Source organism: Eptesicus fuscus, chromosome 14, assembly GCF_027574615.1.
Source record: "Eptesicus fuscus isolate TK198812 chromosome 14, DD_ASM_mEF_20220401, whole genome shotgun sequence".
Lineage (NCBI taxonomy): Eukaryota > Metazoa > Chordata > Mammalia > Chiroptera > Vespertilionidae > Eptesicus > Eptesicus fuscus.
This window is the reverse complement of record NC_072486.1, coordinates 24986438-25000553: the sequence shown is the minus strand read 5'-3', so window position 1 is coordinate 25000553 and position 14116 is coordinate 24986438. Positions and strand designations below refer to the sequence as shown.

At 45.9% G+C, this 14116-nt stretch overlaps 1 protein-coding gene across 1 annotated transcript in view; it reads right to left on the bottom strand.

Moving 5' to 3' along the window:
- Positions 1-4014, bottom strand: part of SLC25A13 (solute carrier family 25 member 13) — a 157122-nt gene extending 153108 nt beyond the window's left edge. Inside the window, exon 1 of the mRNA XM_008148832.3 lies at positions 3873-4014. Coding sequence (XP_008147054.1) covers positions 3873-3887 — 15 coding nt within the window. The 5' untranslated portion in view covers positions 3888-4014. The remainder of the gene's footprint in view (positions 1-3872) is intronic.
- Between the last annotated feature and the right edge of the window lie 10102 nt (positions 4015-14116).

The window sequence follows — 14116 nt, the reverse complement described above, 5'->3', positions numbered from 1 at the left end:
ACTGGTACACTCATTTCTTCCGAAATACCGCCCTTGAGACATTTCTTCCTCTCACCCCCACAGAAACGGGCTCCTTCCCTGATGCTCCCACAGCCCTTGTTATGGCACTCACTCTAGAGAGCTCTTCCATGGGAGGACTTAACCTCTAATACGGTTGTGGTTTTCTTAAAGGCCCAAATACAGTCCAATTCACTTTCATATCCTCAGCTTAGTCCCATGTGGAATTTAGAAAGAACCCAATGAGTACACAATTTTAAATGGATCTATGATGATAGCAACAATTCATCCAAGAACGGAATACCAATACTAAACGTACTAGTCCTACAGACCGAATTTCCATTACAACAGGCACACTTCATTTTATTGTATTTCACTTTGTTGTGCTTTACAGATATGCATTTTCTTACAAACCGAAGACAAGACCCTCCATCAGCAAAAAGATTACGGCTCTCGTTATTGCGGTGGTCTAGAACCAAAACCCCAGTATCTCCAAGTTATGCCTGTATTATCAGTGCTTTACTTCGTCCCTAAATTTCTTTCATTTAGCTCTAGGCTAATGTCACCCAACTTATTGGTCCATGTCCAGTTTTACACCTGAACACCTCTCATGCCTGAACTCAAGTGAGCATTCCCTGTTAACAGTTTCATCTAGTTTAATTTCATCATTCTGAATATATAAACTCAACCAGTGACAAAGAGAAAATGTTCACTACAACCAAAATGGGGCAGAGGGAAAGGAGAAGTTTAAAAAACAACAACTCATTTTCATTGTAATACATTTAATTTCATCATTCTGAATGTATAAACTCAACCAGTGACAAAGAAAAAACGTCCACTACAACCAAAATGGGGAAGAGGGAAAGGAAAAGTTAAAAAAAAAAAAACACAAAAAACTCATTTTCATTGTAATACATACAGGGCAGTATTTGGAAGTTTTTCAAAGAAACACTCAAAACAACACAAATAGTAGAGGCAGATCACTTATCATTTACCACCTAACAACACAACATTATTCCTACAAAAGTAGGCAGCAAGCAAATGGAAGCTCTTTCCAGTTCATCTCAAAACACCAGGAGTTTCAGATCAATGTTACTTCATGAAAAACAAACACCTCTTGCATCATTAAGTATTATTCTTCATGCAGAAATCAAAACAAAAAGCAATGACTAAATTCTCAGCCTTCCTATTTAGTAAGAAGGCTACTGAATAATTCATTACATTTGAATAAATAAAAGACCAAGGAAACTAAGAATAAATGGTCAAGAGATCAAGACACTGCTAGTTGTGGCTCGGTGCATCCAGAAAATAACAAATCTGCTGGAAGAGTCAAACAAGTCACCATACTGAGTGCTGGCATTCACCTACAATTGTCGAGTCCCAGATTCTTGGCCCAATTTCTTAAACCCTCCATTGAAGGAGCTTCTCTCCTAGTTTTAAGAGGGAATGTCAGTCCTACCCCAGATGAGACTGTTAACCCTATGGCTCTGTATTCAACACAGCAACGTGGAATATCTGCACTTCAGCAAAAAGCAAAGAGGGTGGCCACTAACATGGGCTGCCCAGCACTGACTGTAGCTGACAGAATCACCCAAGGATTGTGCCCAAAGGCAACTAAGTAAGGGGCACCCTTGGACTGAAGTACTCCAGCACAGCTCATTGGGGGCATTTTAAGACTACATGTACTACTGCACTGCCCTTGAGGTACAATGATGGACATTGTAAGAAACGGCCTTATGGAACCCGCATACATATATTTGTGGTCAGGGGGTAGTTTGCAGTGCAGTTTGCTCACAGCATGTGAGAGGATGTGAGGAAAGACTGCCCTCAGATAGCAATACAAGGAGGCCTCTCTCCCAAGTAGCTGACCTCACTGATCGTTTTTCTCTTTGCCTTGGCTGCTAGAAAAGTCAGTCATCTCTACTAAGTAGATCCATATTTTCCATGAACCTTAGCCCTGGCTTCATCTTACGTTCCCCTTTTATGCCGTTTTTCTCATCTACTCTGACTTGATTTTGATGTCTTACTGGATTGTAAATACATGTATATATGACGTGAGCCATTAGATATCCTGAAAAGAAGCAAGTTTAAATGAATAGAGAAATAAAACACAAGTTCCCAAAGAGTAAAAATGAAATGTTTCATCTTCCCTGACTCTCACTACTTGGCTAAAATTCAACTGCACTTATTGATATGATGTGACAGTTTAATAAAAGTACAACCCAAAAGTTAAACCTGCTTCCACGTCACTGTTTTACTTCATACTAATCAGTCTTATCTTATACTCCAATTATATGCATATTCCTCAATTTAAGTTCCTCAATTACTTTATCCCCAAATCAAGTGAAATGATTTAATTCATCTGCATATGTAAAAATGACAGTAGAGTATGGGTATCTACTCCCACCCACTCTCCTGGGAGAACTCACCTAGAGGGAACTAATTCATACCAAGCCTTGTACTCTGATTGCATGCAAATTTAATGCAAAGAAACAGTCAAGGTTTGAAAGGGTTAACCACAGCTTCCAAAAATGAATCCCAGTGATCCTCAGAGAGTCTACCTAAAACAGTTATATACACCCATGTGTTCACCCACAATACACAGCACACTCCTGAAGATGGAACTCGGAGTAATTACTGAAAAGGGAAAGGCCACTTAGGCCCCGGGGTCTAGGAGTATGAAGAAGCCTGCAGATTTGGGGAGCCTGGAGAAACTTAAGTCATTGAACAGCATTTAAATATATTTGTCTGCTTACAATTTCCATTGCAAATGTGATTAGTTCGCTTGAATAAATAGGAATATGATGTGTTGGCCATGTTTTCCTCTTGAGGGTTATCACGAAGTTTTGATTAAGGACAAATGTTTGAAATGTTGGGTATATTTAAGTTCACTGCACTTAAAATGAGCTAAGAAGTTGTACAGGCTTGATTAAAGGGCTGCCTTCCTGAACTTAAAAAAATTAAAAGCAATAAATGCCAATGATTCAAGTGATTGGGACTAAATATGGTATTCTGCCAGAAAAAGTTGAAATGGAGTCCAAAGAGCCTGAAATGGTGTCCAGGTTTCAAGAAAGGGTGAAAAAAGGAAAGGTCAGGCTGTCCGGGCTGCCATTCCTCTGGGTGAGGGAGTGATTCACATTCCGCAGAATTCCTTTCAAGTAGAACTTCACAGGACTGACAGGCTCCCCGGACAATCTGTTCTGTCATTTCTAAAAAGAAGCCTCTCAAACGCTCAGAGGCCGGCCTGTAAGTGTTGTCAGATGGGGAGAGTGGGGAGAAAGATGAGGAAGGTTGGGGCAAGGAGTGGGGGGTGGGGGTTCCTCTGGAGTTTGGGCCAGCTCTCCCCCAGCCATCTCCAAAACGGAAGTCAAGGTGACTGACTTCCCCGCCCGCGGGAGGGCGGGGCCTTTGAAACCTAAAAGGATCCGGCTTCAGCCCGCGCTCCGTCCCCGGGAAGGAGAAGCCCAGGTCAACCACCGCCGGGACCAGGGGCAGGAGAGTGCTGGGGTGGCCCGAAGGACCTGCTGACCCCAGGCCCTCCCCCGCCCCGGGCGCACCGGCTTCTCCTCGCCGGCCTCAGCGGAGCCCGCCGGGCGCCTATCCGGCACCGACTCCGCTCCCGGACCAAGTGGGAGGGTCCCCTGCAAAGTTTCTGCGGCGAGATCCGGCCTCGGAGCGCGCACGGGCCGCCTGTGCTGCCCGGGAGTGGCGGTCACCTCCCTCCGTCCGCCGCTGCAAGGTGGACCAGCTGCCCTGCGCTCCTTTTCCCGGTGCGTCCCCAGTGGCATCCACCCGGCACGTGCGCGCCCGGGCTGTCGCGCCCCCCGGGCCCGATCCGACCCGCGCGCTCCCCAGGGCCACCGGCCGACGCTTACCTTGGCGGCCGCCATGCTTCGTCCCGCGTGCGGGCAACTGCGGGACCCTCTCACCGGCGCGCTCGCACTGCGGACCCGGGCAGCTCACTTCCCGTCCGGGAGGCGGTGGAGGCGGCGATAGGGCCCGGCGGCGTGCGCGCCCGGCCTGCCTCCCCACGCCCTCCCGCCCGCCCGCGCGGGTCCTGCGGGCGCCGCCAGCCCATTGGCTGGGCCGGCCCGGGCCGCCGCGGCGCGCGTGATCCGGTGGCCTCTGCCCTGCGGCCGGGGCGGGCCAGGGTCCGCAGGCGGTGGACTGCGGGCGGGCACGTGACCCCGGCTAATTTCTGAGGCGAGGGCCCTGGGGCGGTGGCGGGGTGCCAGCCCCTCTCCTTTGGTCAGGTGGCCTCGCGACGGCTGCCACTGGTACCGGCCGGGAAGGCACAGAACTCCACTAGGTCAGGGGAAGTTGAGAACTCCACTAGGTCACATGGTTAGCCAGCTTTTCCTTGTCAGTTTCCTTCCAAGGGGGCTCCTTTCTGCACTGTCAGGTAATGGACCCCAAAGCATTGACCAGTCGAAGGGAAGATAGCAAAGTGATTTTGCTGGCAAGCCTGCTTTCAGTCAAATCTGGTAAACTCTTAGGTGCTAAACATATATATATATATATATACCTTTGCAGAACATATTTATATTTGTAGGACTACTTTATTTCAGCCCTGCATATTAGGACTGGGGGGGAGGGCGGGGGGAGGAAACATACCCTACTAAAACAAATAAATCAAAATGTTAATGAAAAAATGAAATGTATAATCTCCAGCGGTCTTATTCCTCTTCATCAGAATGTCCTTCATTTGTCTCTGCCATCAAAACTTATAGTTAAGGTAATGGTGGCTTTAAATGTTTTGTGGATTATGGATATAACCTATCAGTGAAAGTGTTGTGTTTTTTTTTTAACTAATCATTTTAATTAATCAACACACTGAATGAGTGCCTACTATGCAGGCACTGAGTGTGCTACCTGCTGGGAAACCAGCCTTTAGACAGCTTAGGGTTTAGTGGGAAGGCAGACACATACATTGTTAACTTGGATATAATCTGTTAAGGCAATGATTTTCAACCTTTATCATCTCATGGCACACATACACTAATAACTAAAATTCTGCGGCACACCAAAAAAATATAATTCTTGCTGATTTTACAAAAATGTAGGTATGATTTTGATTCATTCACACTCTACAGCTGTTGTGTGGGCTATAGTCATTATTTTATTTGACAATCTACTGGAAAAGAAGTCAGTGCCCCTGACTAAATAGTCAGATATTGAATGTTTCAAATATTCTTGCTGCTCGCTGGTTGTAAATTGCCGTTAAGGCAACAACTTGTTGTTCCAAGGGCACAATGGGAACACTGAGGATGGGGGAAGCCTCTTAGAGGAGGGGACGCCAAAGCTAAGTGCAGTAAATGGGCTGTATTTTAAGTTCAATGAGGTGGAAGGGAAGGGTTTTCCAGCCAGAGAAAATGAAGAGAAGAGACTGGAGGCCCCGAAATTGAGGGGGAGCCACAGCAAGTTATGAAAATGATTCGTCATGAAAGGTAACTTGAGCTGTGGGACTGGTAGGAGTCTGGACAGGCAGGTAGGGACCATGTCCTGGAGAGTGTTGGTGCCAGGCCAGGGGGAAGGGCGTGCACCTTAAGTGGAGGGATTTTAGGCAGAAGGTAGGGTGGCCAAGTTTATCAGATACATGGATCACTCTTGCTAGCCGTGGGGAGGATGAGGCAAGATGGAACTACTGGAATGCCCAGACAAGACCGGCTGCAACCTGAAACTCGAGTTGGGAAAGGGCTACTCAAGGGAAAATTAGTCAGCCTTGATGACTGATTGTATGTGGGGGTGGGAGAGAGAAAGGAGTCATATTGTCTTGCACATGGGCCCTTGGTGTGGATGTTGGACAGACACAAGGGATCTGTTTTGTTTTGTTTTGTACAGGGAGAGAGGGAGAGAGAGATACAAACATCAATGATGAGAGAGAATCCTTGGTCGACTGCTTCCTGCACATCCCACACTGGGGGTGGAGGGCACAACCCGATCAGCCACCCTGACCGGAAATCGGACTGTGACCTCCTGGTTCGTAGGCCGGTACTCAACCACTGAGCCAGGCCAGCCAGACCAGAGATCAGTTTTGAAGTATGTGTGTCTGCAAGGAGAGTGTGCGTGCAATATATGAATCCTCCTAGCTAATAAAAGAGTAATATGCAAATTGACCGTACCTCTGCTACACCCACAAGCCACGCCCACCACCCAATCAGGATTGTGTATGCAAATTAACCAAACCAAGATGGCTGAGGCCACAGAGCGAGCAGGAGGCTTGGGTTTCCATGGCAATGGAGGAAGCCAAGCTTCCTGCACACCCTGGCTGGCCCTGAACTCCACTCAAGGCTACAAAGTTTCAATTATAGAAGATAAATAAATCCCAGCAAAAATGGCTGCAGCCACAGAGCAAGCAGGAGGCTTGGGTTTCCCCAGCAATGGAGGAAGCCAAGCTTCCTGCACACCCTGGTGGGCCCAGGCCTCTGCTCAAGGCTACAAAGTTTCAATTATAGAAGATAAATAAATCCCAGATACCAGGGCCTCCACTTGGGTTGCTGGGGGCATGGCCAGCCTGCAAACTACCATAGGCCCCTTGCCCAGGCCACCCTATGCCCCAAGGGGACCCCCACCCTGATCCGGGACACCCTTCAGGGCAAACCAGCTCACCCCCACCTATGCACCAGGCCTCTATCCTATCTAATAAAAGAGTAACATGCAATTTTACTGTCACTCCAACACACAAGATGGCTGCCCCAATGTGGACCCAAGTTGGCCACCACAAGATGGCCAGCAGGGGAGGGTAGTTGGGAGGGATCAGGCCAGCAGAGGAGGGCAGTTGTAGGCAATCAGGCCAGCAGGGGAAGGCAGTTGGGAGGGACCAGGCCTGCAAGGGAGGGCAGTTGGGGGCGATCAAGCCTGCAGGGGAGGGCAGTTAGGGGTGACCAGGCCTGCAGGGGAGGGCAGTTAGGGGCAATCAGGCTGGCAGGGGAGCAGTTAGGCATCAATCAGGCTGGCAGGGGAGTGGTTAGGGGTGATCAGGCTGGCAGGCAGAAGTGGTTAGGGGCAATCAGGAAGGCAGGCAGGCAAGCAGTTGGGAGCCAGCAGTCCTGGATTGTGAGAGGATGTCTGACTGCCTGTTTAGGCCCGATCCTAACTGGGATCGGGCCTAAACAGGCAGTCGGACATCCCTTGAGGGGTCCCAGATTGGAGAGGGTGCAGGCTGGGCTGAGGGACAAGCCAACCTCCCCCATGCACAAATTTCATGCACCAGCCCTCTAGTTACGTTATAAAAGCCAAAGAAAGCATTTCAAAAAGGAACAATTGACTAACACATTCAAGAGATCTAAGAAAGCCCAAAAATACTTGAACATGTTAGTAAACAGAGAGAAAATACCAACAAAGAGTGAAAGGGTAAAGACAAACGCAAAACCAGGGGAACTAATAGAGAAAAGGATGTCAGAGACAAGCCTAAAGCTTATGTGAAGGGCTGGCCCTGGCTGCTCTATAGGGGTTTAGAAGATGCAGAGAAAATACAACCTCATGTAACCAAGATCATATCATATACTGCATATTTATTTTAAGTCTTCACTGAAGCTCTCCTTTTATAATACAAACTTTCAAAAAATGTAAATATGGCAAAGTATATATAATATAAAATTGATCTAACCAGTTTTAAGTGTAAAGTTCAGTAGTATGGAGCACATTTTCATTCTGCAACCCATCTCCAGCATTCTTTTCATCTTGCAAAACTAAAACTCTATGCCTATTTAACAACCATGCCCATTCTTCCTTCTCCCTAGGCCCTGGCAACCACCATTCTACTTTCTGTCACTGTAAATCTGACTCCTCTAGGAACCTCATAAAAGTAGAATAATACACTACTTGTCTTTTTGTAACTGGCTTATTTCATTTAGCATAATGTCCTCAAAGTTCATCCATGTTGTGGCATATGTCAGAATTTTAAGTCTCTTTAAGACTGAATAATATTCCTTTTCCTTTTAAAGGAAAATAAAATGAATCTGTTAGATTCTTTTCTTAAAACCTTAAAAAATTCAGGAAGTCAGAGTAATGACCAAAAAAATCACTCCTAACCTTCAAATCTTGATGTATTTATATGTGTATGTAGAGTCACATTTTAAATTTAAATACAAGGAATCATACCCTGTGTATACATTTTGTATGACTTCTCTAACAAAGCCACTCCATATTTGATGATTTACAACCAGAATTTATTCTCTGACAATTCCGGAGATCAGAATTCCAAAACGAGCCTTATGGGTCTAAAATCAAGGTGTTAGTAGGGCCATGCTCTCTCCAGAAGATTTAGGCAAGAATCTGCCTCTGCTTTTTCCAAGGGCTCATGGCCCCTTCCTGCATCTTCAAAGCCAGGACACATAGCATCTTCTCTCTGCCTCTGCATCCCTTACCTGACTTCTGTCTGTGATTTCCCTGTGTCTCCCTCTTGTAAGGACACTTGAGATGGCATTTAGGGTCCACCCCAATAATCCAGGATAATCTCTACACCTCCAGATCCTTAACTTAATCCCATCTTCGGAGACTCTCCCATAAAAGGTAACATGCATAGGCTCTAAGGATTAGCTGTAGTCAGTTTTGAGAAGGCCATGAGTCCATCTACCAAACCGATCACACTATGGAGGCAAGTGTGCACACAGATGGATAAAAAGTGTATTTCAACTTACATTTGGAGTCAGACTCAGTTAATTCAGGTCCCTCTTTTTTTTTTTTCTTCTAGAATTCCCACAAACATAAAATTTTCACAAAATTAAATTGTCCCGAGCCCTGAAACAGGAAAGGCGTTCCTGGACTTCCACAGGGCCTGTAAACAATAGAGTGACAGGAGACATCATCAGAGAGAACAACATAGAAGTTGGCTGGGCGCCTGCCACTTTGTCTTGTCCTGACAGCTTAGATTCCCTCCTGATAAGTAACTTGTCCCTTCTGTCTGTCCCCAGAGCACCCTCTTCCCTACCATTTCAAAGGAGCCGGCACTGAATTTCGACCGAAGAGGCCCTGTTTGGGTTGAGTTATGTCCCTCAAAATTCCTCATCTCCATGATTTCAGAATGTAACTTATTTTGGAAATTGGAGATGTAATTAGTTAAAACAAGATCACACCAGAGTAGGGTGGGCTCTTAACCCACTGTGACTGGTGTCCTTATAAGAAGACACAGGGACATACTGGGAGAGAAGAAAAAGGCAGAGATTAGAGCAGTGGTTCTCAACCTTTCTCATGCCGCGACCCTTTAATACAGTTCCTCATGTTGTGGTGACCCCCAACCATAAAATTATTTTCGTTGCTACTTCATGACTGTAATTTTGCTACTGTTATGAATCGTAATGTAAATATCTGTGTTTTCCGATGGTCTTAGGCTTTACAGCAGCGGTTCTCAACCCGTGGGTCGCGACCCACAGGTTAAGAACTGCTAGCAGCGTCGACTAAGACCATTGGAAAACACAGATATTTACATTACGATTCATAACAGTAGAAAAATTACAGTGATGAAGTAGCAACGAAAATAATCTTATGGTTGGGGGTCACCACGACATGAGGAACTGTATTAAAGGGTCGCGGCATTAGAAAGGTTGAGAACCACTGGATTAGAGCGACGCAGCTGCAAGTCAAGGAACTCCGAGGACCCGGAGCCACCACCAGAAGCTCACAGAGTCTCAGAGGGAGCGCAGCCCGGCTGACAACCTGGTTTGGGACATCTAGCCTCCGGAACTGTGGGAGAATACGTGTCTGTTGAATACAGGCCCCAAAGCCACCCATGTCTTATAGCGCCGGATGCCAGCCTGGCCTGGTGGCAAAGCAGCTCATACAAACCAGGGGGGAAAGCACACGGGCTCACAGGCACACAGCCTGCATGTGGGCGCAAGTCCTGGGAGGTCAGAAGAGCGGGCAGCGTGTCCACCTTCCCCACCGCAGCCACGCCTGTAGACGTCCTTGGCCATGCTCTTAAACGATCCAGTTTTCTTGAGGCCCATGAAACACACGCAAGCAAGTAACGGCTCTGCTCCCGCCATCAGCATGCGCCCAGATAGGTTGCTGGAGAAGACAGCCAGCAGGAATGCTTGCAAACAACGTCATCTGTAGGAAACTTCGAGCAGGTGAGGACAGAATGCAATAGGGACCCTTTGTGTGGATCGCACTTTGCAAAAGGTGCTGCCACGGCTGGTAAAGGACCTGTGTGACAGAGCGCCAGGAGCACCGCGAGGTAAGTCAGTGACAACCTCCCTCCCACGTTCTGGCCTTGCAGCTGAGACAGCAACTCAAGGGCACAGAGAGCCCTTCTGTGCAGTCATTTTTGTTTTATTATCAGATTATTTTTTGGGATCCTGCCAAGTGTCAGATCGAGCATGATAAACCTTCTCTGAGAGGGAGCGACAGGTAGGGCAGACATGAATATGACCTAGCGTCTTAGTGGATCCGAAAGAGAAAGCTATGTCAACATTTGTAGAGTGAAAAGGGAAGGAAGGGGAGGGGGCAAGTGAGCCAGGACAAGGAAACATGAGACGCCTTGAGATACACATCCCTGGCTGAAAACACATCCCCGGAGCTTTGAGATATGATACTCTGAGAGCAAGGCCTTGACCAGCTCATTTCTGAGAGCAGAGCAGGCACACACAGGCACGTGAACCCTGCCCTCACCCTCTGCAGAACACAGTGGAGCCTCAGTTTCACCAAAAGTAAAATGTGAGCACTGAAAGTTATTCAAAGTGCAAGTGGGGTCAGAATAGCAACTACCAGGGGGAAAAGAATCAACATGATTAACCTTACAATGTAATTCATCACAGAATCCTAGCCAATAGCCACATAACCCAATTCAGTGATAAGTGATTAAATTCACAAACGCTGGAATTATATAGAACTTTTCAGGAGGCTGTATCTAAAATCTGATACAGCCATTGCAATTTGGGGGATAAATACTCATTTCCAATTTCAATTCAAGTCCCCAGCCTAACGATGTTTCCTAGAAAAAAGTGTCTTAAATTGGAATTGGGGTGATAGATGGCACAGAGTACCCTAAAAAGCACTAGGCTGAAGGAGTTACGTGGTTGCTGTGTACTCTGAGAGCAGAAAGGACTCAGGTAAGATCGGGCAGGTAGCTGATGCTGACCAGTATTCCTGAGGTTATATGCACTCGTTGTACTTCCACAGTGTCTGGCTATTGCTGCCTCTGCCAACTTAGCCTCATATCCTAGTATTAAACACCCTTCCTGCCCTACATTGTAAGGACTAGACACTGGGTACAGAGGCAAATGTGAAGAAGACATAATCCTGGCCCTCAGAGAATGACAGATCTGTCATTCAGGTCTTCTTTGAATGTCACCATATCAGAGAAGTCTCCTGCCCTCACGCCATTCACCCACCCCTTCATGATTTTATCCTACCCTCATCATCATTGCCTGGCATACATCCGTGTATTTGTCACCTGCCACTCCCATTAGAATAGAAGGGATTGCATCTCTGTTGGCCCATTGTCTGTCCCAGTGCCTGCAGCACTGCGAGGTACTCCATAAAAATGTGCTCAATGTATGCACTGAAAACATGAGCTCCTATGCTTAGGACACCAAGGTCAATAAAGACTGAAGAGAGTTACCCCACAGGGGCCAAGGAGTGGAAGTTTAAAGCCATTGTGATGATTTGGTTTCACTCACAATGTGAAGCTATATTCAGAATTTTCTACATGAAGGTATTAGATCAGAGCAGTTTCCTTCCCCAAAGCCTTATTCCAGCCACCAGTTCCTGAGAAAAATATCTCTGATTTCTTCTGCAACACTGACAAGAGAGGTGGATGAATAAGAAATAGCAGGAAATTTTGGAGAGCTTCTAATGGTATGAGTACAACAGATGTGCAAACGCTGCTGAAGCAAGTCCATTGCCTTATGTCCTATTATACACAGGCTGGGAACCCTTGTGTATGAGTTTTCTATTGCTGCTGTAACAAATTACCACAAACTCAGTGTTTTAAACAATATAAGTGTATTACGTTATAATTTAATAGTTCAGAAGTCTGAAATGGGTAAAATCACGGCATTAGCAGGGCTGTGTTGCTTTCTGGAGGCTCTTGGAGAGCATCTGTTTCCTTGCTCAATTCAGCTTTGAGCAGCCACCACATTCCTTGGCTCATGGCCCTCCTACTCCATCTTCAAAGCCAGCAACAATGGGTCCAATTGTTCTCATATCGCAAGGCTCTGATCTCCTCTTCTGCCTTACTCTTTCACATTTAGGGACCCTTGTGACTACATCAGGCTCACCCAGATACTCCCGGATAACCTTCCGCTGGTAAGGTCAGTTGACCAGTATATTTATTTCCTAGGGCTGCCATAACAATGTATCACAGACTGGGTGGCTTAAACAACAGAAACTTATTTTCTCACCATTCTAGAGGCTAAAACAGCCATTTGCAACAGGAGTGCCACAAGAATTTTCAAAACATGCAATGCCTGGCTGTGTAGTCAGGGGCACTGACCTCTTTTCCCTTTGGATGTCAAATGAAAAAATGACAACAGCCAACACAACAGCAGCAGACCAGTGTGAACGCCATGCCTTGAACCATAAATATAGACATCACATAATAGAGTTGCATCTTATCGGTCACGTTGTATAATAAGATTGCATCTGATTGGTTAATTCTTGGTACCAGAAATCCTTATGTACAATTATAGTCACCTAATTTTTTTTTAAAAGTTACTTAGGAGCAAAAAGGGTAGGTAATTACTATTAGTATTATTATTTTTTTTTGTAAGTCAACCAAAATTTTACCTATTTTTTTGTCATATCAGCAAAAATATATTTTTTTGGTGTGCTGCAGAATTTTAGTAATTGGTTTATGTGTACCGTGAGATGAAAAAGGTTGAAAATCGCTGGGCCAAAGTCTGAGATCAAGGCGTTGGCAGGTGAGCTTCCTCTGCTGCCCCTCTGCTTGGTTCGTAGATGGCTGTCTTCCGCCCGTGTCTTCCCATGTTCTTCCTTGTGTGCATATCTGTGTTGTAATCTTCTCTTCCTTTAAAGACACCAGGCATATTGGATTAGGACCCTCCCCTCTTAATGACCTCACTTTAACTTAATTACTTCTTTAAAAACCCTATGTCCAAACATAGTCACATTCTGAGGTACTCGGGGGTTAGTATTTCAACATATGAATTTTGAGGGGGACACAATTCAGCCCATAACAATTAGCAAGTGTCATTCCATCTGCTACCTCCATTCTCTTTTGCCACACAAAGTAACATATTCACGGGTTCTGGGGATCAAGACATGAACATCTTTAAGGAGCCATTATTCCGCCTACCACAATGCTTGTTCTGAAAATATTATCGCTGAAATAGCAAATCTTAGAGAAAAAATAGTTCGTAGAGTAGAATAGTTCTTAGAGTAGAACTATAGTCCCGTATGATCCCAGTAAAGCAAAACTGTCTGGTCAGAGGAATTATGGCAAAGGTCTTAAGAGTGTGAGCTGTTTCTATGGCCCAGAACCAGAGTCCCCACGGCCTTGCGCCAAGCCCAAGGATGGTCATGAATCCGGCTGATGGGCCCAGCATTACCACTCAAAGCAGCGGCGAATCAAGCTGAGGCCACCCTGGCCCCTCAGTGCACTCAGGAGGAACACATGGCAACAGGCAGGTGCTTCAGCAGGCCTGGGTCTGCCCAGCAAGGAGGAGCAGCAGCCCGTGATGCATACAGTCGGCTCTGTGGCCCTGGCCATCTGGAGCCTGGGGCACTTCTTTCAGGGCAGCAGTTTCTTTTGCAAGAATTCCCCCAAACTCTTGATTGAGAGTTCCATAATGCTTTAAGAAATTAGATGCTCTGCAAAACCATCTTATCCAAACTGGTTTAATGAGATAAAAAACAAACAAACAGAACAACAATAACAAAAACTCTGTTTAGATATTATTTCTCTCTTTTGCACTCTTTACAGCTAATCAAGTTATAGGAAAAAAAAAGAATTAGTTGTATTAGGTAAATTCTAGCATTGTTCCTTATTACTATTTTCCCATCAATCTGTCTCTCTGTTTGTCTAACCAGCTTCATCTAGCATAGAGAGTTAGAAATCTGACAGACCTTTTTTTGAGTCCCAGCTTTGCCACTTAGGTTGTACAACCTTTGGTCAGTTGTTAACCTCTCTGAGCCTCAGTCTCCTGACCTATAAAAC